Consider the following 21852-nt stretch of genomic DNA (forward strand, 5'->3'; position numbering starts at 1 on the left):
TTTGCTGCTGTTCAATTTCACTGACTATCCCCTTGTTCTTGCATTATGGGTAGGGCTGCAGATTTGTCACAGCATTTAATTAAAGAAAAAAAAATCACAGAGCAAGCAGTCATGGTAAATTTCATAAGAGTCACAGGTTCAGTGACTGCTCTGTAACCTTTGAGCAAAAATGCCCTGAAAAAAAGAGGGGGCACTGACCACGCACAGTAGAACCTTCCACACCAGCTCGTCCAGAGGGGGGAGAAAGGCTGGAGACAGAGCCTGCCCCGCACGGATCCCAGGGAAGGGCAGCTCCCGGAGTTGAGATGGAGCATACCCTGCACTCACCTCTGACCTAAGTTGCTCCTGCATCCCATGAGGCTGGGCCCAGCACCATGTTCTGGGTATTGCAACCTGGCATGCCAGGTCACAGCACTGTGTAGGTTTAACCTATCCCCCTCCATCATGACAAAGGGGCATCTTAGCTAAATCTGATTTGTGTTGCAACCTCACACTCCTGATCGTAATGCCCCGAGAAGGGAGCTGGGCCCAGCCCTGCGGGGTGAGTCATGGACACACACACACACACACAGGACGCCACAGATAACAGGAAAATCAGGCTATCCTTGACTTTTTTCCCTGCTGACACAAACCTGCAGCTTTAGTTATGGCAAAGAGGGAAAGGATAAACAAGAGTGCCCAGTTCACCTTCGCTATATTTATTTATTTATTCCCCCCCTCCCCCCGTCTCCTCTCTAAACTTAAGTCCTATCCTTTTCAATCTCTTTATGATATTCTGTACACGTTTCAAATCATTTTAGCTCCATGTCTGGATCCCTTCTGTTTCTGCTATGTCCCTTAGTTATCACAGCCCCACCCCCCGCTTTATGTACAGTCTGTCCTGGCTCCCCATGGAGCTTGATGGAAAAGTCTTGCACATCCAAAATGCTCATCTTGAAATATCCACTTACTGATCCTTATCTGACCCAAGTCATAACATCTTGATTGCAAGCTGAAGTCTGTAACCCCAGAGCTAACCCTCAGTACCTGCAGTCTCTGCCTTTCTCCTCTAAATACACCACTCCTTGGAGGCCTCTCAGAAGAACCAGCACTTAAAGTGGATGCAGTTTACAGTCTTGTGGCAAATTAGAACTCAGGACTGAGAGTTAGTAGACCTTAATTATATTTCCAGCTCCACCTCTGACTTGCTGTGTGACGATGGGCAACTCACTGAGCCTCTCTGCGCCCTTGTTTCACCATGTAAAATGACAATACTTGGTACGTATATTGGATTTTGCATCCATAGATCTCAAAGCACTTTAACAAAATGGATGGATGTCATTATCCCCATTTTACAAATGAGTAATTCATGAGTTACCTGTTTAATAAGGTTTTCCTCTTTGAAAGAGCTTTGACATCTACAGAAACACTTTGTAGTCAGTAAATACTATTTCAATATTTAAAAGGAAGTTCTATATAACCTTGGGCTATCCCTGTCTAACATTGCACCTCCCAGTCCAAGCAGACACCTAAATCCTCTCAACCGCCCCCCACTACCCCCCCCCCAAAAAAAGAGCTCCCATTATCCCTCATCTCTAAGGTTAACAGAAACTGTATGTGCTCAGCTGGTCACTTTATCTGGTTGCTGTCCCTAGGAACTGACCATAAACAAGTCCATTCTATGCAGACAGCCAAGTGTAAGAAGATCTTCCCCAGGTTCTAATTCCCTGTTACCAGAGTACTGGTTGGAGAGGGGCTTTGTCATACTGGGATAATACCCAGCACCAGCAGTTTGTCACATGTTCCACTTGCTGGGTATTTTTATCCTCTTGTTGTGGAAACGTTATAGGGACATCGCAATCCACAGGGCCAGTCTTTCCAAAGATCAGCCAACAGGACAACAATTCCCTCCCCCATGCTGTGCTAGAGAAGAGGAAAAACCCCAGACAAGAGACACTGAGGACAAAAAAACCCCAAAACATTGCCCTTGGGATGCTAGAATAGCAAAACAACAAGAAAGAGCAAGCACTGGGATGCTCCTGACTATAACCCTCCCCAGGATACAGCAGCATTAGTATGTTTACAGAACAGGATAGTAAGTCAAATTCCAAGTCAGAACCATCCTCAAAGCTAATCAGAACAATGGAACAGAGTGTCTTGCACCATACCACAGGGTGAGCTCCAGCTCCAAGATACAATGCATTTCCCCCACAGCAAGATCTGGTCTGGACCATAAAATGTTGCCACCCTATTCAGATTGTAAGTGCCAGGAGAAGACCTGGGATATGCATCTCCCCTACTTCTGCAGCTGTCTGCCTAACACTATCCTCCTGTCTGCTTCCCACAGGATAACAGCAGGAGAGTCAAACCTCCAGCCAGTCTCAGGTGAATTCCAATTACAGTGTCTGCCAGGAACCGCACAGCACACACCTGACAGAAAAGCCCTCTACATTTACCAGCCACACGGTTCAAGGTTCCAGACAAAGAAAAATGATCATGTAGATAAATAATGCTGGGAATCAAGACTTCATGCTTTGTAGCCTCACATCAGCCGCAAGTACAGTCTTGTCCACCCCTTGGGGAACATAGGGAGGTACGAAATGCACGTTCACCAGGAGAGGAGGGATTGGGAGGCAGGATTTCCAGCACTGCATGCCATCAGTGCCAAAAATAAATTGGGGGTGGGAGGGGGGAGAGGGGAAAAAAAAAATAAAATCAGGGAAGTGCCATGTCCCAAAGGAAGTCACAGCGCATCTTCTGGGTGCCGGTTTAAAGAAAAACTCTACAAGGTGTGAGCCAGACTTCTTAGTGAAAAATGGAAAAGATGGGAGGAGAAAACATGTACTTGAATATGTAGAACACAGAAAGGGTTAGCAATCCCCCCTCCCAAAAAACCAGCAATAATGGTAGTCCAGACAAGTACACTCTCCAGAAGCCTTGAATCTGGATCATCCAGGAGACTCATTTGCAGCAAATCCAGTTTGAGCTGGCCAGGTTTGCACCAGGGTCACTGCATCCTGCTTACGGAGAGCTTACAGTTGGAATGGTATTTAATGCACAATTTTAGTTTAAAAAAAAACAACACACAGCTGAGCAGGCATTAGGATACCACTGATACCACCAACCTACAGACTACACAAATCAGTAGTAGGATTCTTCCTACAACCCATACACTCTGCCTCCTCTCACTCCTCTAACTACCGCTTCCTACATACCACTCCCACTTTGTATTTATACAGTATTTGTCATCAAAAGATCTCCAGGTACATTATCCCCATTCTAAAGAGGGAAAACCCAAGCCACAGAGAAGGCTGATCTTGTGGTGAAGCCATAGGATGGGAGTGGAAGAGCTGAATTCCTTTCCCCACGCTACCACAGACTGTTTTGACCTTGGGCAAGTCACTTCAATCTGTGCCCCAGTTTCCCATTTGCAAAATGGGGGTAAGTATACACCTCTCTCACTGGACTGGTAAGAAGCTAGATTTGTGAATGCTTGTGTAAAGTGTTTTGAGATCCTCGGATGGAAGGTACCATAATTATTGGCTTGTCCAAGGTCACACAGAAAAGTAAGTAAGTAATAGAAATGAAAATAGAAAGTACTTCTTACTCTGAGTGCCCTGCTCTAAACACTAAGGAACATTGCCAGACTTAGCTCTCTTAGCCTTTGTTCCTTCCCCTAGCAGATACCTTTTCCAGTGGATAGGGGAAGGGTCTCATATTCAAGCAAGCTAAGCTCCATGCAGGCTTCCAGTGGCAAGATTATGCCATTCAGTAGATTATCAGATCTGAAGCAAGTTTCACCTTTTTCCTCTCCTGGAACACTTTCACATCAGAGACACATTTATGCTGTTTCCTACCTGTAGCTATACTGAAATCATGTGACAGAAGTTCAAGACAGCCTCAACAGCTGCCTGCAAAATTCCCCTGCTTCTGACTCCAAAGAGCTGCCTCTAAGCTTCATCACAGGAGATTAGGGATCAGGACAGTTAGGAAATCCCCTGCCTAGTCCCCACCATACATAATGGCTTGTCTGAGCTGCACAGTTTAGGAGAGAGGCTGTAGCATCCAAGCGAACATTCTCCACTGGAATCCATCACTAAAAGCAGTACAATACAGCCACAGGGAAGCGAAGTCTGAACATGCCTTGCCAAAGAAACCTAATGGAAAGAAAGAGTAGCAGCTGCTGGGAGGTCAAACACATGACTGTGTCATAGCAACTGAGAGAATACACTCAGATGGAAAAAAAGCCACTTTCTAATTCACCATCCTCCCCACTCTCTGCTGGCAACCAAGCTGTAAACATTATTTGGACAAACTCCAAAGTCAAGTAATCTACCACTCAGGTGACTCATAGGATGCAACTGTTACCCAATACTGGGAAAGAGAAGGTGCTATTGTATCATTCCCATAAATGTAAATCTGCACTCAAACTGAGTTACTGACTAGCCACCCAATTTCAGACCAAGACACAGCACACATCAAGAGAAAGTGCCCAGAACCACCCAACCTCAATATTAAGTTCCATGCCACGTGGCTCCCAAATTAAGGGACCCGATATTTAGAGGTGCTGAGTACACATGGCTCCCATTGACTTCAGCAGGAGCTGTGGAAGCTACGCAACACTCAAAGTTAAGCTCTAAACTACTCCTCTCCCACGGAAATCCTCAAACAGTTCCCTTTCTTGGGCATGTATCTTTCATAAAAGAAGGTGCTGCCTACCTCTTTGGTCAAGTCTCCATTCCCTGGAGAAGCCACTGCTCCAAGGTCTTCCAATTCTTCACCAAATCCTTGCTCAGGTCCACTCTCCCTCACGCCATTGTCAGGATTAGTCCCATCTTGCAGGCCACTGCTGTTCTCTAGGATGATGGCTGGGCTGGGCTGGGCACTGGACACAGAACCTTCAGGGTCTCTGTGCACCAACCAGGCATTTACTTCAGTGGTGGGCACCTGAAACCTGTCCAGGGCCCTCACCTGGTTGAGAAGCCTGCGTGCTGTGAAATAATAGTCCAGGTCTACACTTTTTGGATGGATGCCATATCCGTCCAAGGTGTTCCGTAGGTTGTGGAACTGGGTCTGGGTGTAAGCAGAGCTCTGGCCCAGAATGATTTCCCTCAGAGGGGGAAGCTGCGAGTTCAGGTAAGTATCCACGTCCACACGAACACCTATCAAGCTGAGTAGAATGGTGAATTGGATGAGTCCTTCAGTGAAATATTTCTTCAGAGAAAGCATTTCTGGAGGAGGAAAAAAAGCAAACATAGGTGGAAGGTTTAAAAACAAAACAAAAAAAAACACCAACCACAGCCAAGAACTAAGAGCTCAAAGTATCATAATTCATCAAGATTAAGAGTTTAAGGGAAAATTCAAAACTTCAGTTTTAGATTCTCTTGAACAATTAGGAATTTTTAAAAAAAAAAGTCATCAGGTTACTCAGATGAGCCAAATTAATGATCTAAATCTCCAGAGGAAAGAAATTATACCCCAGTAAACAACCTCCACTCTCCCCTCCTCTTCAGAGCTACATCTATTTGATAACAATCCACAAGGCTACATATAAACCCCACGTGACTTACTGTCTCAAAAGTCCACATGCAGTCACTTCCTCTAGCCTTCCTGATTCCCCACCCTGCTTCCAGAGCGGGGTGTATTCTCTGATAGCTGGCTGCTGCTTCTCCCCCTCCTCCTCCTCCTCCTCTTTTGAGAAACTGCCTGCAGGAAACTTCAAATTGAAGAGTCAAAGGTTTCCACCAAGGATGGGTTCAACGACTACTCCAGTCCTGGCCGTTTCATCAGAAGCTGAAATATAACCAGAGAACAAACACGGTAAGAGGCTGACGAGATATCACCCTATGCATTACATATTCAGTTACTATACTAGGAAGTATCAGTTTCACCACTGTTTTCAAGCCATGTACAAAATAAAATCTATTTCTCTCAAAAGGATGGTTTGCTGACAAAATAGCCACAAACACACATAAAACAAAGGTTATCTTTTGAATCAATATTGTCTGAGTTCCCACTCCCTGCTCTATTCTTAGGCTGGTGCGTCAGCTTCTACTCTCTGGAGCAGGAATTCAGCTCCGACTCCCTTTCACTCCAGTTTTCAGAGAGATTATAATAATCCAACAGGGGCTTTCTGTGGCAAATAAGCAACCGAGAACAACATTGCAACACACTAGGGCTTGGTACCTTCCTCTGCAGTCCTTTCTCCTCCGCCTGCCCATCACTCACAAGGGAACTTTAAAAACAAAAAACATGCTTATGATGCTTTTATTCCACAATGTGACCTTCCTGGGCAATTCACCACACAGCAAGAGTCCCAACTGAGGAGACTGCAACCCCCAATTTTGTAGCAAAATTTACCTCCACCATCTGTCCCTTCAAACACCTGTCCCAGTTCAGGGTATTTTGAGGCTGTCAAAGGATACACCCCTATATTCCTCCTTCACCCAGCGTCCCTGTTTTTTGTTTTTTTTTTTAATAGATTTCAAAGGTTGCTAGGTGTGGACTCATCATCACCTGAGGATTGTTAGTTGATAGATATCTGTTCTCAACTCCCAACATGGGCAAGAGTGGGAGGAATGTTTAAATTAGCCTCTAATCCCAAAATCTCAACTGTCCCTTCTGAAACCAAGTAACGCATCAGTGCAAAACAAGCACAATTTCAATTCTCCACCTCATCTGTTACAGGTAAACATATAATTAGGTTTGACAGAATTCTTCTTTTACAATTTCAACAGATAGTATCAATTTTATTTCTTTTAGCATTTTTTCAATTTTTATCAATTTAAATTTTCACAGTTGTGGGAAATTATGAGGAGGACCAGACAATTATTTAGTGATAGTAGATATTGAGACGTGAGATTCAAAAAGTTAACGTTTTATAACAATTAAAATCCAAATTGTCAACATCACATATCAAAATACACAGAGTAAATATCCTTAAATCAAACTCTAATAAATTCTCAAGCATTGTCTAAGTGTTGATTATCATCCATCAAAATATTTTCTCATCCGTTTGTGTATACAGTGAAATCAATATTTACTGCATTCACTGACAAAACCCTAATTCTTCCAAGCCTACATATAATTACAGTCCAATTTTTCTAATTTATCAACTCACTCACTTGTCAGATCTCAGTTAATTAATCCAGTAGCAAAAATATTTCCTTTTGTATTGGAAAACTTTTGATTTCAGTCACTCAGAAATTGAAAGGAACAAGGAGCCCCTCCCCACCAGGTTACAGTTTCCTTCCAACCCTTTAATCCCAGCATCTAGGTCACCATGCTTTTCTGAGCTTTTTAGTCCCTCTAACAACAATTTTATCCTCACTAAATCTTCCCAAAGACACCCCCCCACGGCACATGTGGGAGCATCAGGAACTCCCCCAGTGCTGAACACTAAAGTAACTTTCATGCATCCGATGAAGTGAGCTGTAGCTCACGAAAGCTTATGCTCAAATAAATTTGTTAATCTCTAAAATGCCACAAGTCCTCCTTTTCTTCATTCATGAGACTATAGTACGGGGTTTACCACCTCTTATTTAAATAGCATCATGGGGTGCACGGTCCTCAAAGCCATGCATTGCTTAAATCTCTTTAGTCCCCAGTCACCCAAAAAAAAAAAAAAACCCACCCCTTAACAAATTCCCCTCCAGCTATTTTACTCCGCCTTCCTACACCCCTTTATCTCCTACAGTTCTCTAATTCACTGACCCCCAGTTCTGACCCCACAGAAAAGACAACCCCCTCCCACCAGGGGGAACACACTCCCCTCACGCTTCCCATTAGAACTGCCCCATAACACTCCTAACCCCCGTCCCAAACCTTTTACCCCGTATTTCGGGGGGACGGTCAGCGCCCCCACATGCACCGGGAGGGGGGACAGACTATCCCTATAGCCCCCCCCAGGCCTGGTCTCCCCTTATCCCCCGACTGCCCCATATATACACACACTCCCATACATACACCTCCTGCCTCTCTTCACCCTCACCGTCCATTACCCCCAGGTACCCCACTACTCCTGCCCCCCCACTCCTAGCAGCCCCTTGCCCCTACTCCCCCTTCAGCCTCCCCCTAAACTTACCCCGCCTCCCCCGTCTGCCCCACTCCGCTTCCCTTCCCCCTCACTCCGCTTGCCCCCCCCACTCCACTTCCCTTCCCCCTCACTCCGCTTGCCCCCCCCACTCCACTTCCCTTCCCCCTCACTCCGCTTGCCCCCCCCTCCACTTCCCTTCCCCCTCACTCCGCTTGCCCTCCCACTCCACTTCCCTTCCCCCTCACTCCGCTTGCCCCCCCACTCCACTTCCCTTCCCCTCCCCTCCCCCGACTCTGCCCTCTCCCATTCTGCGCCCCCCTCCCCCCGGCCCGGCCGCTCTCCGGTACCCGCTCTCCGCGCTCCTCAGTCGCGCCCCTCCCGGCCCCACAGGCAGCCACCGCCGGCCGGCCGGGCCCACTCTCAGCCGCACCAGCAGCCGCTTCCCTGCCACCGCGGGCCTGAGCCCGCCACGCGCGGCACCCCCTCCAATCCGCCACCGAAAGGACAGGGACTGACAAGGCGGTCGTCAAATCACCGGGCGAGCAGTTACACCCGCCCTCAGAGCCTGGGGAGTGGCAGCCAAGACACCCAATCGGAGATCGGCGAGCTCATCGCCCCCTCTCCCAAACCCTCTTCAGTGACGGAGCGCGGGTCCAATGAGCCAAAGAACTGCGCCCGCCTACCCTCGCGTCTGATTGAGTGACAAACATGGGGACCAACCGTGTGGGCCACCTTGGCCGAACGACAGCATTTCTCACCAATCCTCGAACGCGCAGGTGCGCCCGCCTACCGAACAGCTTGAATAACAGCATCTCTGACCAATCACCTCGTGCAATACCACTACCTCTCCCTTTGCCCCATTGCTGTTGCCATGGGGACTGTGTGTCCTGGTCTCTAAGCAGAGTAGGCCTGTGGAGAATCTAGGCTCGGCCTGGCCATGTGAAGCCATTCCCTCGCTCCCAGGCTCTCACTAGGCCTTGCGGATCCTACTGTCACCCCTCACGGGACGCCACCTTGTAACCCTCACATGACACCGTTCCTCAATGCCGCCGCGGGGCCTCGAAACCACCTCAAAACTGCCGGCTGCCATCCCGGGGGCCTCGAAACCATGCACTGTAATCCCCGGGGGCCTCGACACCATCCACTGCCATCGCCAGAGCCTCAAAACCACCCGCGGCCATCCCAGGGGCCTCGAAACTGCCTGCTGCCGTCCCGGGGGCCTCGAAACCGGCAACAGCCATCGCGTGGGCCTTGAAACTGCCCACTGCCCACCTGGGGGCCTTAGAACTGCCTTTAAACTGCCTGCTGTCGTCGTGGGGGGCCTCAAAACCCTCTCTCCCTGGACCTTTGTGTCATAAACATGTTTATCCCCAAGCAGCGAAAAGCTCATGTCAAACACACAAAGTAATGGGGTCCCCCAAACTCCTGGAGCTACCTGGGCTTCATCACCAGCTCTCTCTGGGAACTGCCCTTCGGTACCAATACACTATCCACACTGCTTTTCTGGCAGGGGAAAGACAAAACCAGGTGCAAGATCCAAGATGCCCGTTGCATGGACACATTGCACCACCCAAGAGGCTGAATTCCAGCAAAAACTTTGCCTCCAAAAATCCCTTACCCCAAAATCCTCCCGTGGAAGGCTACAGGGTAACCAAATGGCGCAGGAAATGCGGATGACCTTAGAGACTCTGGCTCCGGCCAAACAACTCTTTCCAGGAACGAACCTCGAACAAAAACATTGGCGTGCTCTAAATCGAGCGAGAGATGGGATGGCAAAGGCTGGAGACTATATGACCAAGTGTAAGGGGAGGAATGACTCCAAATGTGAATGTGGAGAGCCTAGGCAAATACTTGAACACTGCCTGGTGCAGTGCCCTCTGTCAACATCCTATACTCCCAAGGAACTATTCGAGATAAGTGATCACACCAGGTCTTGGCTGCGGTTTTGCAGCAATAAGCTATGGTGATGATCCTCTCTATTATGAATCACGCATAAGATCTCCCCAACCCCACCACAAGGCCTTGAAATGCCCCTGCCCGGCACCACCAAGAAGCCTCAATACATTCTCTCCCACCCCCAGGGAGGGTCAGATTAAGGCATTAGCGCCACACAGGGTCCCACGAAACCTTAATCCCTCTCTGGCATTAGGTGCTATAGGCCAATGCCTAGAGCTCAGCTCCTGGGCTCACATGATTACAACAGAATCTCAGCTTTCATTTAAAAAAAAAAACCAAAAAGTTTCTAGCCCTCAGGAGTGCAAAGAAAAGCTTGAAACAACAGCTCAGAGGTGTGAACTGACCCTTTCGTCTTCACTCTGAAAGTTGCTGCTATCCCCAAGGCCATGGCATGTGGCCTGCCTAGGGCCCATGTTGTCTTCATCTGGCCCTTTCCAAAATGATATTTATAAAGCGGCCAGATTCCGCCAGAACATCGCCCACGCTGTCAAAACATGTCCTTATCAAACACAGCTGCGGGGCACCCACAAGACACAAGAACAAATGGATATAAACTGGCCACCAGGAAATTTAGACTAGAAATTAGATGAAGGTTTCTAACCATCAGAGGAGTGAAGTTTTGAAATAGCCTTCCAAGGGAAGCAGTGGGGGCAAAAGATCTATCTGGCTTTAAGATTATACTCGGTAAGTTTATGGAGGAGATGGTATGATGGGATAACATGGTTTTGGTAATTAAATATTCATGGTAAATAGGCCTAATGGCCTGTGATGGGATATTAGATGGGGTGGGATCCGAGTTACCCAGGAAAGAATTTTCTGTAGTATCTGGCTGCTGAATCTTGCCCATATGCTCAGGGTTTAGCTGATCGCCATATTTGGGGTCAGGAAGGAATTTTCCTCCAGGGCAGATTGGAAGAGGCCCTGGAGGTTTTTCACCTTCCTCTGTAGCATGGGGCACGGGTCACTTGCTGGAGGATTCTCTGCTCCTTGAAGTCTTTAAACTATGATTTGAGGACTTCAATAGCACAGATATAGGTGTGAGGTTTTTTGCAGGAGTGGTGGGTGATATTCTGTGGTCTGCGTTGTGCAGGTGGTCAGACTAGATGATCATAATGGTCCCTTCTGACCTAAATATCTATGAATTTATGAGTCTGTCAAAACGCCAATGGCCCAAACCATCCAAAACATCGCTGCCACATGACATAGCTCTGCCGCGTCAAGATGCTGTTGCCTCATGCTGCGGTGACACTTTGCTAACACCAAACGGGGGCTCTGTGAGGCTGTTTTGAACGGCACGAGGTTTCAACACTGCTTCTTAGTGGTGATTTGATGCTGCATCTCAGTGATCTTTCACTGTGCTGTGGCCTCAAAATCTCAAGATACTGCACCATGGCGCACCCTCCTGCTGTGGCTGCTGTCCACAGTAAGAACAACTCTTTGCCCTCACATAGCTTCTTCATCTTCAAAGGCCTTTCCAAATGTTTATAAGGGAAGCTTCAGAACCCCACTTCACAGTGGGTAGGTTAATATTTTATGCGGATCAGCAATAGCTCAGCAGAGGACAGCGTGAACCTCTTTTTGTCCCATTCAGGAGGAACATGGGTCACCAGGCGGTTCCATGGTAGTTGGAGAAGAGTGGGCCATAAAGGCAGGGTGTCGGGTAGGATTACAGTAATTGGACTACTACAAAAGGCCGATCGGGTGCTAGAGCAGACATACCAACAGCACTTGCTTAGGAGTGTCACCAGGGATTGATGTACTATGGCACCCCAAGACAGGGTAACAGTTACAATACTATGCACAAGCAACTAAAAATGGTCCGGAACTTAAAGGTCACACTGTTTGAAAATGTTTTACCTAATATTCTTGCAAGTCTCATGTGAGACAACTAGAAGGGAATGGTTAGAGAAAATATTTTTGTAGTGTGTTTATTTTAAGTAGTTGGTGTCTACTCAATTTCACTGTTTCTTTCTCCCCGTCCGCTATCTCCCCCAATCAGTTTCCTGTGTTGTGTCTATGGATCCCAGTAACAGGAGAGAAAAAACGCCTTGTAAAAGAGAGGGAAGTGTGATGTAAAAATTGGCAGAGGGATCAGAGGCAGATGTAGGACCAAAAGTACTTTTAATGGGCTGGTTTCCAAGTTGACCATGTCCCTTTAACTGAAGCACCATGAAATACAAGCCAGTGGTTCGATTTTGAGCAAGGGCCAGTTTTGGATGCTTCTAGGATCAACGAGCTCTCCATCCAATGGCGCCATGGCGGCAAGGCTGAATAAGCCATCAGTCTCAAGTGCCATTGACAGTCTACTCCAGGAAACTGCACAAAACGATTGTAACCCTCTCTCTGTGTGGGGCTCCGTATCCTCCTCACCAACAGCCAGAACTGAACTGAAAACCAGCCAGAAAGGGCTGCAGCTGCCTTTTGTAAACTAGGGAAAGGATGTCAACTCATAAAAGGATGTCTCCCTCTAAATATCCATAGCTTCATCACAAAAAAACCCAAACTTTTTCTACCTCTCCAAAGGAGGCACAATCTATATTTCAGCACGTACACAACAGCCTCTCAAACAGCAGAGTAAATCAGACACACTAGTGAACTGGGCTGAGTGGAAAATACAACTAGAATCCTAAGATGACCCACTCTAGAAACTTTGCATTCAAAGATCTCCAAGCATTTTATGGACATCATGGAACTGAGCCTCAAACTCCCATGGGAGGTTGGTAAGTGTCGTTATCCAAAATAATTGCTGTTTAGATTGCACGGCAATACACAACCTAAAAATATTATATTGTGAGTAGATTAAATGCTCTCAATCTTCCAGACTACTGTACCCCTTTCAGGAGTCTGATTTCCTTGCATACCCGCAAGTTTCACCTGACTTAAAAACTACTTGCTTACAAAATCAGGCATAAAAATACAAAAGTGCCAGAGCACACTAGTCTGGAAAGTTGCTTACTTCCTTGTTTTTACCATATAATTATAAAATAAATCCATTGGAATATAAATATTGTACTTACATTTCAGTGTGTAGTACATAGAGCAGCATAAACAAGTCATTTAGTTTGTACTGACTTCGCTAGTGCTTTTTACATAGCCTGTTGTAAAGCTATGCTAATATCTAGGTCAACTGATGTACCCCCTGGAAGACCCCTGCATACCTCTAGGGGTATGCGTACCCCGGTTGAGAACCATTGGGTTAAGGGATTTACCCAAGTTCCCACAGTGAGTCAATGGCAAAGCTGGGAATAGAACTAAAGAATTTTGTCTGCTAGCTCTATGCTTTAACCACTGACCCATGATTCCTCATCTCAGGGTCTAATCACTGATTTCTAAGGTCTTTAATCTAGTGCCAAGGTACTTGTTGGACCATTTTTTGTCCTATGCCTTTGTTTACTTTACTGAGTTTCGGACAGTTTTAGACCAGTCACAGAGCAGTCTCCCTTAGTTCTAGGGCCTTGTCTATGGAATGTTTTGCTTTAATAGGTTGGTCAGAAACCCCCTGCAGCAGTTTTCAGATCTCACTGTAAGTCCTTCATGTTCTTAAAATGAAACATTGAATGTTGTTCATCTGTAGATCTCAAAGCACTTCACAGAGCATAGCAGTATTGCTCTCCATTCTGCATTTGGGGAAACAGGGGGGAAGCAACTCGCTCAAGGTCATCCAGCGGTAGGGTGACCAGAGAGCAAGTGTGAAAAATCAGGACTGGGGTGGAGGGGAGGGGGTAATAGGCGCCTATATGAGACAAAACCCCGAATATCAGGACTGTCCCTATAAAACCAGGACATCTGGTCACCCTATCCAGTGGGCCAGTGACTGAGCTCCACCCTATTGCTCTGTCCACTGGGTCCCTAATGCGGGACCTTTAACGTCTCCTCTTTCCATCTGCCCCTCTCTGCATGGCAGGGGAGTTTAGTGCACAGTCTGATTATTAACTATTGGATTATTCCATGAACAGCACCCAGGAGCCTTTCCGGTGATGGATACCCTGTAAGTTATTTAAATAAACTAGCAGAAATGGGCATTAGTGTCACAAATCATCACATCCCAGCAGGTTATTTGTATCTTTCCCAATTGATCCACGTTAACGAGGGCTGGGCTTCCTGCCCAAATCAACGATGGCTACTACCAACCAGCCTTGCCACGAAGTGGTGGATGCTGCTGGCTGGCTCGGCCCAACTCCATGCCACGCCACCACAAGGCAGCACTAGTCAGGAGGACAGCGAACCTACAGGGTCAGCCCCTTGGGTGGGTATGTTCCCAGTGAATCCCTACATTTGTTTAGCACCAGTGATCTTCTTTGATGCACAGAACAGGGCACAGGATGGGCCTTGGCAGGCAAGCTTTCCTCCTGCTGCCCCTCTGGGAAGGAGGCAAAAGGTGAGTCAGTCCTCGGCATCTCTGGCCAGGCTGCCACTTGTGGAAACATTTTTTTCTGAGGCGGACATCTGGGAGCTGGGCTCAGCCGACCAACTTACTGCATGTAGGTCACAGAGGGGTGCTGCCAACCTCAGCTGGATTTGAACTTGGGACGGAAAGGGTCTTCATCCTGCTACCCTGAGCCATGTGCGAAGTAGGATGATCAGGCGCCATGGAGAAGTTGTGGAATCCCCATCATTGGACTAGGGATACTTGGTCCTGCCTCATGGCAGAGGCTAGACTAGATGACCTCTTGAGGTCCCATCCAGCCCTACATTTCTATGAATATTCAGCTTGTCTCCCTCGGTTGTAGTCTTACATGGGCTGTGGAAAATGGCCCTCAACCGGGAATGGGAAGGATCATAGAGATTCATAAATTCTTAGGCTGTAAAGGACCACTGTGATCACCCGGTCTGCCCCCCTGATTTACAAAGGCAATAGGACTTCCCTGAATTAATTCCTGCTCCAGGCCAAACAGCTGTGGTTGATCAAGAGCATCTCTTTTAGAAAAGCATCCAGTCTGTTTAGTTCCAGGTTCCACCCACCCTCTATGATGGAACTTTCCCAGCAATTGTCTGAAGCTGGGTGGCTAACTGAGGGCGGATCCATCAGGAAGCTAAGGCATTTAGCAGCACCACCCAGCTGATTGCTATTTATACAATGCCATAGCTGCACAGAAAACAGCTGCCTAAAACAGACACCCTCAGCCCCTGCCCCAGGGAGCTTACAGCTTGGCAGACAAATAGGATGTTTGAGACAACAGTGCAGGCACAGGAAGATGTGAAGGCAGTGCTGTATAACTCTGAAGCCTGATGAGGTTGGGTTATGTTGAAAGGTGAGAATGGCTGGTGAGTCCTTGATTTAAAAGTAGGGGGACCAGATGTCCCTATTTTATAGGGACAGTCCCAATATTCAGGGCTTTGTTTTATATAGGTGCCTATTACTCCCCACTCACTGTCCCGATTTTTCACACTTGCTATCTGGTCACATGATTTAAAAGCCAATCACAAACCTAGGTAAAGTCAATGGATGGGCCAAACACACTTGTTCAGACTCAACAGAAGGTGCAATCAAGCCCCTTTATACAGGAAACAACAACGGCAATCATCAATGGAGGGACTACCCAAAGCACATGGCAGGTTTGTGTGGGCTGAGGGGTTTCCCTGAATATAAATGCAGGGGCTAGGAGAGTGGTTTTGCAGCTTCCTTTTGTGTGAGTTAGAGGCAGAAAGCCTGGAGAAACGTTTGTGAGAATGACCCTGAGAGAGAAGGAGGTTTTTTTGGGTGCAGCACTCACTGGAGAGGCAGACTTGGTGATTTCTGAGCAAGGAGCCTGCCTTCTGTTTGTCTCTGCTGTGTGCAGGTGAACAGGACTTTGAGTGACAGTATACAAGCCCGAGCAACGAGGACAACGCTGACACAAGTGGGCCATCGAGCACATACATAAGCCTACGTTTTATAGCTCATCACCGGTTAATGCCGGAAGGTCCGATGTAAACTCCTCCTAGCTGTTAGGAGCAGAAAAGGTGGAAGGTTGATTTCCCCTAGATGGGCAGTCCGGTCTCTGATTTCACATGCAGCCTCAGTGTCAGGATAATTAGGGTGTCAACTCCACTGGGGTTAACCACATCTACAAAGAAGAAAAGAAACAAAACTTCTCTCGAGCAAACCAGTCCCCTGAGCAGCAAAGCAACTGTGACTGCATGGAATTCAATTCTCCCCGCAGCGTAGAGAGTCCTACATAGAAAGGTTTCAGACTAGCAGCCGTGTTAGTCTGTATCTGCAAAAAGGAAGTGCAGAAGAGGGGGTGTTTGATGCAATCCAATCTAGCTGTCCCTGCATGGGTTTATTTTTAGTTTCGTTTCTGTGCCATTTGAAGGGAGTCACTAATATCCAAGTCATGTGATGATTAACTGCCGTGACTGTTCCCCACATTGGTCTGCACTTAGGGTGACCAGATGTCCCAATTTTATAGGGACAGTCCCAATTTTTGGGTCTTTTTCTTATATAGGCTCCTATTAACCCCCACCTCTGTCCTGATTTTTCACATTTGCTGTCTGGTCACCCTATCTGCACTCTTCAAAGTTAATCTGATTTGGAGATGCTAAATCGCAGCCAAGAAAGGAATTCTATGCCCCTGATCCTGGAATCCAAGCCGTGCAGTCAGAATCTTAGCGCCCACACGTAGGCCCCATGAAATCAATGGCCGGGGGCCTGCCCACACAAATCAGCTGGCAGGATCAGGGCCTGTGTAGAGACAGAGCTCTACAATTATTATTATTATTATTTATAATTCCGTAGTAGCTAGTCATGGATCAGGACCTCACTGTGCTAGGTGCTGTACAAACACAGAACGTAAAGACAGTCCCTGCCCCCAAGACCTGAAAATCTAAGCTTCCGTGATTCTGCTCAGCCAGATTTATTTGAACTTCAAGTATCAGAGAACTTCATTTATCCAAAATATGATCATGGCCCACAATACTCACCAATTGCACTGAATATTCTCTCAATTCCCTGCACCCTCATCTGTCCAGATTAATTCAGTTTTCCCAATGCCAATCACACAGTTGAGGTTTGACTGCACATCATGTAATTTAGGCCTTTCCCTGTTGCCTTGCTCTGGTATCATTTACTATATTATAGAGATAGGGCTTTGCTGGACTGTTTTAAACGTTCTAATGATGCCTCTAAATGTGGGACTGGACTTGTGAATTTAGTGGTGGGATGCCATCCGTTCAAATTCAGTCTGGATCAGTAGAGGCTAAAAGTCATTATTACCCTCTGACAGCTGTTCAGTAGAATGAGTTTGGTGGGTCTCAACTCTTAGTCAATTTCCAATGAATAAGTGTCCCTCCATTACAAGACTCTGTCTCAGAATGGACACGAATTGGCCTTTTCTTAGCAGTCTCAAGAGAGAGAAAGAGACCTCCAGCCCCTGTAACTGTTTATCCATCACCTTTCACCAACGCTTACATTCATCAGGATATTTTTTTAAGGCTTCTGCTCTCCATCCTCTTTTCACGTGCAAACGCCTTCATCTCCTGCACTGAGGTGCGTGCCTGGTTTAAGGCCTAGGCCTTTTCCCACTGACATCAAGAGCAAAACTCCCCTGGACTTCAGTAGGGCCAAAGCAAGTCCTTACTAATTGATGCATCCCTCGCATTTTGCTCCGAGTTCTGTCAGGGGATGGAAAGAGACAGCCAGCCTTCTTCAGAAGCAGCATGTGGCAGCCGGGAGTGAAAAGGTCACAGCATGCTGCAGGAAACTGAAATACCCACCCACTGGCTGAGTGGAGGGACAGCACAGCATGGGTGCGAAGCCCTTAATAATAACTATACTTAGAGACACTTCTATAGCATGTTCCGGGCCCAAGTCTGTGTTGGGGAGGTGCAGCAGAGAGGGAGCAGCTCGGAAGAGGAGTGGCTTTAAGCCACCTTTTCTTCTGCAAGATTTCAGGTAGCCCCATGGGTCAGTGCAGCTCCTGGCATAAGTAATTCTAATTCACAGTATCTGCAGCCCACAACTGCCAGAGCACAGAGCGCTTCTCCACTTCCCCTGCTGTACCCAGCACACCCGCTTTGAAGTCTCTGGCACTAGGAGGGATGGGAGGCCGAGGGAGGCCTGCCTGTGCAACCCTTGGCTCATCTCGGTGGGAGGTAGAACTTTCCCAGGGGCTGGTCCAAGACCATCTCACACCTCCCCTCTTTCTGCTCCTGGGACAAGGCGTGTTTCTTTGACCCGCCTTCTCTAGCATGAACCCAGAGCAATGTGTCTATTTTCCAAACAGAACCTAACCCAGCCACAATATGACACTCCGCTGCACACGCTTCTGCCCCGGGACAAGGCAGTGAGAGGAAAGGCCACGTGAGGCATGTGTGGGCACGTTGCTAAATGAAGTAACTGGAAGGCGCTCGGATACTACAGTGATGAGCCGTAAAAGAACCTCTATAGCATAGAAGAGAATAGAGCAAAAGCGTAGTTCCTCGGGAGAAGTGAAGTCATGTTGTTTATTGCTGGTGGCTTGTCCCCTTTATTCAAACTCAGTGCAGAATGCAGTGGTATTTTTTAAAGTGAATCAACCCATTCCCAGCACGCGCACACAGACAGACACACACGGGTTAAAACCTTTCCATTGTCCTTTTTAACCCTTCAAGTCTGGAGTCTCCCACACTGCAATATTTCCTACGGCCCCCAACTTTTCCCTCAACATATCCCATCAGTTTCCAAACAGATCCAGACAACGGGACCCTCTACATCTAACATCAGTATCTTTAGCAAGTTCATCAGGCCTCACGACAATGAATGAGCTGCTCTGGGTTTGACTAAAACAGCTCCAAAGACACAGGGCCGGATTCAGACCATGCATAAGCAAGCCCAGGACCATTGACTTCCATGGAGCTTGCACTCATTTATCCAAACTGAACTTGGCCCAATAAATTCCAGTGTGACAGGGCTTAAAGCCTAAACCTCTAATCCTGGCTCTGCCACTGACTCTTCCTGTGGCCTTAGGCAAGTCTCTGTGCCTCAGTTTCTCCCTTGGAGAAAGGTACCATTGTCTCCCTATCTAATTCACAGGGGTGTTGTGAGGCTATTTTAGATACTGTTTTCTGCATCTGACTATGAAAGGGGCTAGTATAACCTACTGGTTCAGTGACCTACATACAAGGATAAGAGCCTACTGTTGCTGCCAGTTAATAGCTTTACTCCTTTAGCACAAGTGGTAGAATTCTGTGCATTTAGTCCAGAGGGTCTTGGGCTCAATCCCCAGTGATGACCCATGTGGTGGATGGGAAGTCATTACAGCGGGTGACTCATACACACATAAAGACTTGGGTACCCAGTACAGGTTGCCCTGAAAGTCCCGATGTGACAAGGACAGTGATCAATTAGTCTCCGTGCTCAAGTGAGGACAGGACAAGAAGGGATCGGCTTGACTTGCAGCAAGGGAGATTTAGGTTAGATATTAAGAAACACTTTCTAACTCCCAGGGTAGTAAAGCTCTGGACTAGGCTTCCAAGGGAGGTTGTAGAATCCCCATCACTGGTAGGTCTCAAGAACAGGTTGGACAAACCCCTGTCAGGGATCGCCTAGGGCTACTTAACCCTGCCTGAGCGCGGAGAGATGGGTTAGGTGACTTCTTCAGATTCCTTCCAGCCCAACATTTTTATGATTCTAGGTACAAGAGAATGGTACCCATCACTGTGAGATATAAAAGGGAAACTTACTGGAGGGGAGGAAAGAGCTTTTCCTCCACAGAGAAGACTTGTGGAAGGGCATTTTCTAAAGATGGAGCTGAATCTTACAGTCCTCGCTCAGGCAGAACTCCAAGAGACAGCAGTGGCAGCGAAGCCTCAGCAAAAGTCTGCAGGACTCCTCTCTCGTGGGGGCACAGGCATGACTGGAAATTCACTATAACAGCTTCAAAAGGTCAAAGCTGAAAGGTCAAAATATGGGCCACAGCCAAGGCCAGATTTGCAAAAGAGCCCATCACTCAGTCATCAGGGCCAGCTTTTCAGCAGCCCCCTACTCCGACCCTCCACACCCAACATGCTGGGAACTTCAGAGGATCTGTCCCCCGATCACCAGTGCAGGAGTCTGTCTCCTTCCATCTCATCACTTGCCTACAATCCCAAAGGTGACAGCAAACAAGGAAATAAAACAGGTGGCACTTTCTGTGAGTCATTGAGAAATCGAGCAAGCAACCCGGTTACACCATTTCAGCAGCATCAGGATGAGTGATAAGACTTGAATTACCTCATGTCAAAAGAGAGAGTGTGGTGTGCAGGGGTGTTTGGTGTGCGGCTGAATGTTCCAGGTACAGCCTAAGAGCGCAGAGTTGTGTGTCTTAGAGGGGGCCCCAGAGAAGGAAGCTGAGAGAGAATTAGTGGGAGTACAGGAATGTGTCCTTTGTAATATTCCACTGTAATATTTTATGGTTGCTGGCAGGACAACAGGTGCCGTTGAGGACTGGCAAAGAAAGGATTAACATTAGTGTGTCTGCTGCTGCTTCTGGCATCAGTGCCAAAGGCAAATGCTGTGAACACAGCACAGACCACACTGAAAATGATTGCCCTTGAGGCTCTTGCACCTGATCTCCTAATTCCCCCTTTCAGATGTACACCCACCTACCTTGCATCACTCTCTCCAACCCGCAAACCTGTTCCACAGGAATCAGAGCTACTTCTAGAGGCATATACAACGCACGCCATCCCATAGGGACTTCGCTCTCCAGACCCCCACGATGCAGGAAGGAGGGGAGAAACAGATGCTTCCCCTGGGAGCTAATCTAGAAAAGCCCTGATCTCTCCTATCCCATCTGAATCCAGATGACAAGAGCCCTCCACCCAAAAGGCAGCACTCAGATAGTGGGTGATTAGAAAGATAGATAGATCACCTTCACCTGTCACTAAACTTTCTGATCACCCCCACTTAAGTTCCCATAACCCGAAGCCCCAGCTCGGAGTGTATTATGGAAGCCTGCCTGTCCATGCAGAACCCCATAAAACCTTGATGCTGTCCCAAGCCTCGCCAGCCAGGCTGGTTCTTGCTTCTCAGCTGTTCGCTCCTGTGTCTCGCTCATTCACTTACAAGCCATTTTCTCTCCTGTGCCAATCCCAGCCTGTTCCTGGGCCCAGCTGTGAGTGTACACAGACACACCCATCCACTTTCTCTCTCTCCCCATGCTCTGCCCTGGATTCTTCTGATGCTTCCATGTGTCCCATCCATAGGTGACACAGAGGCCCCCTGAGTTTGAGCCGCTGGACCCAGGGATCGGGTTAGCCAGGAGCTCTTCCACAGTGGAGCTATAATCCTTGTCGTCCCACGCCTGCTGCGAAGACACACCTCTGGGCCATCTGCCAGGCCTTCACCTTCCACCTGCCCGCCACCCCAGGTGACACATACATAACTATATGGACTCACCTAAACAGCCAGATCCTCCCATCTTCCCTGATTAGGGGGGACGTGGGGACACAGCTCTCCAGATCACCCACATTACTACAGACTGCCCTGGGGTGCCTGAGAGTACCCCCAGATCCTTCCTATTATTGCAGGGTGCAGGGGGGAGCCCATTTAGGGAATAGCCCTCCCCCCCTTTTCTCTCTCCCCCCCCCCCCATTGCTGACTGCAGAGGAGACAGTTTGATGGGGGTAGAAGGGGGGAGGAATCACCCTAGGTCCCGCCATTATTTCTGTGTGGTGGGTGCAGGGGAGGACCCTGATTTTCGCTACAAGCCCCCCTCATTATTGCAAGGCTGTGGGGGTAGATTCTCTAGTATTGCGGGGTGGGGGGAACCCCCGATTCCCCCTCTTAGTGCAGGCTGCCCGGGGGGGGGCGAGTTCTCCCTAGATGGTCTAGTAGAGAGGGGAGCCCAGCGCCCCAGGACTGCGTCCCCCGCTACACCCTTCCTACAGCTCCCAGGGGGCGCGGCTCTGCTTCCCCCCCACCCCGCGGTGCATGGGGCGGA

At 48.0% G+C, this 21852-nt stretch overlaps 1 protein-coding gene across 7 annotated transcripts in view; it reads right to left on the minus strand.

Moving 5' to 3' along the window:
• NFE2L1 (NFE2 like bZIP transcription factor 1) overlaps positions 1 to 8516 on the minus strand; it is a 34476-nt gene extending 25960 nt beyond the window's left edge. For 5 of the 7 annotated variants that reach the window (XR_012156407.2, XR_012156408.2, XR_012156406.2 and 2 more), the window contains exons 1-3: positions 8362 to 8516; positions 5550 to 5772; positions 4699 to 5210 (exon numbers count right to left, since the gene is read on the minus strand). Coding sequence is in view for 1 of the 7 variants with exons in the window: in XM_073326132.2 (XP_073182233.1) it covers positions 4699 to 5208 (510 nt within the window). In the remaining 6 variants the exon portion in view is untranslated. Of the gene's footprint in view, positions 1 to 4698; positions 5211 to 5549; positions 5773 to 6165; positions 6215 to 7103; positions 7597 to 8361 lie in introns of those variants that run through there. The other 2 variants (XR_012156409.2, XR_012156410.2) reach the window with 2 other exon arrangements.
• Positions 8517 to 21852: the final 13336 nt, after the last annotated feature.

The sequence above is a fragment of the Lepidochelys kempii genome, chromosome 27 (genome assembly GCF_965140285.1).
Source record: "Lepidochelys kempii isolate rLepKem1 chromosome 27, rLepKem1.hap1, whole genome shotgun sequence".
NCBI classification, from domain to species: Eukaryota; Metazoa; Chordata; order Testudines; family Cheloniidae; genus Lepidochelys; species Lepidochelys kempii.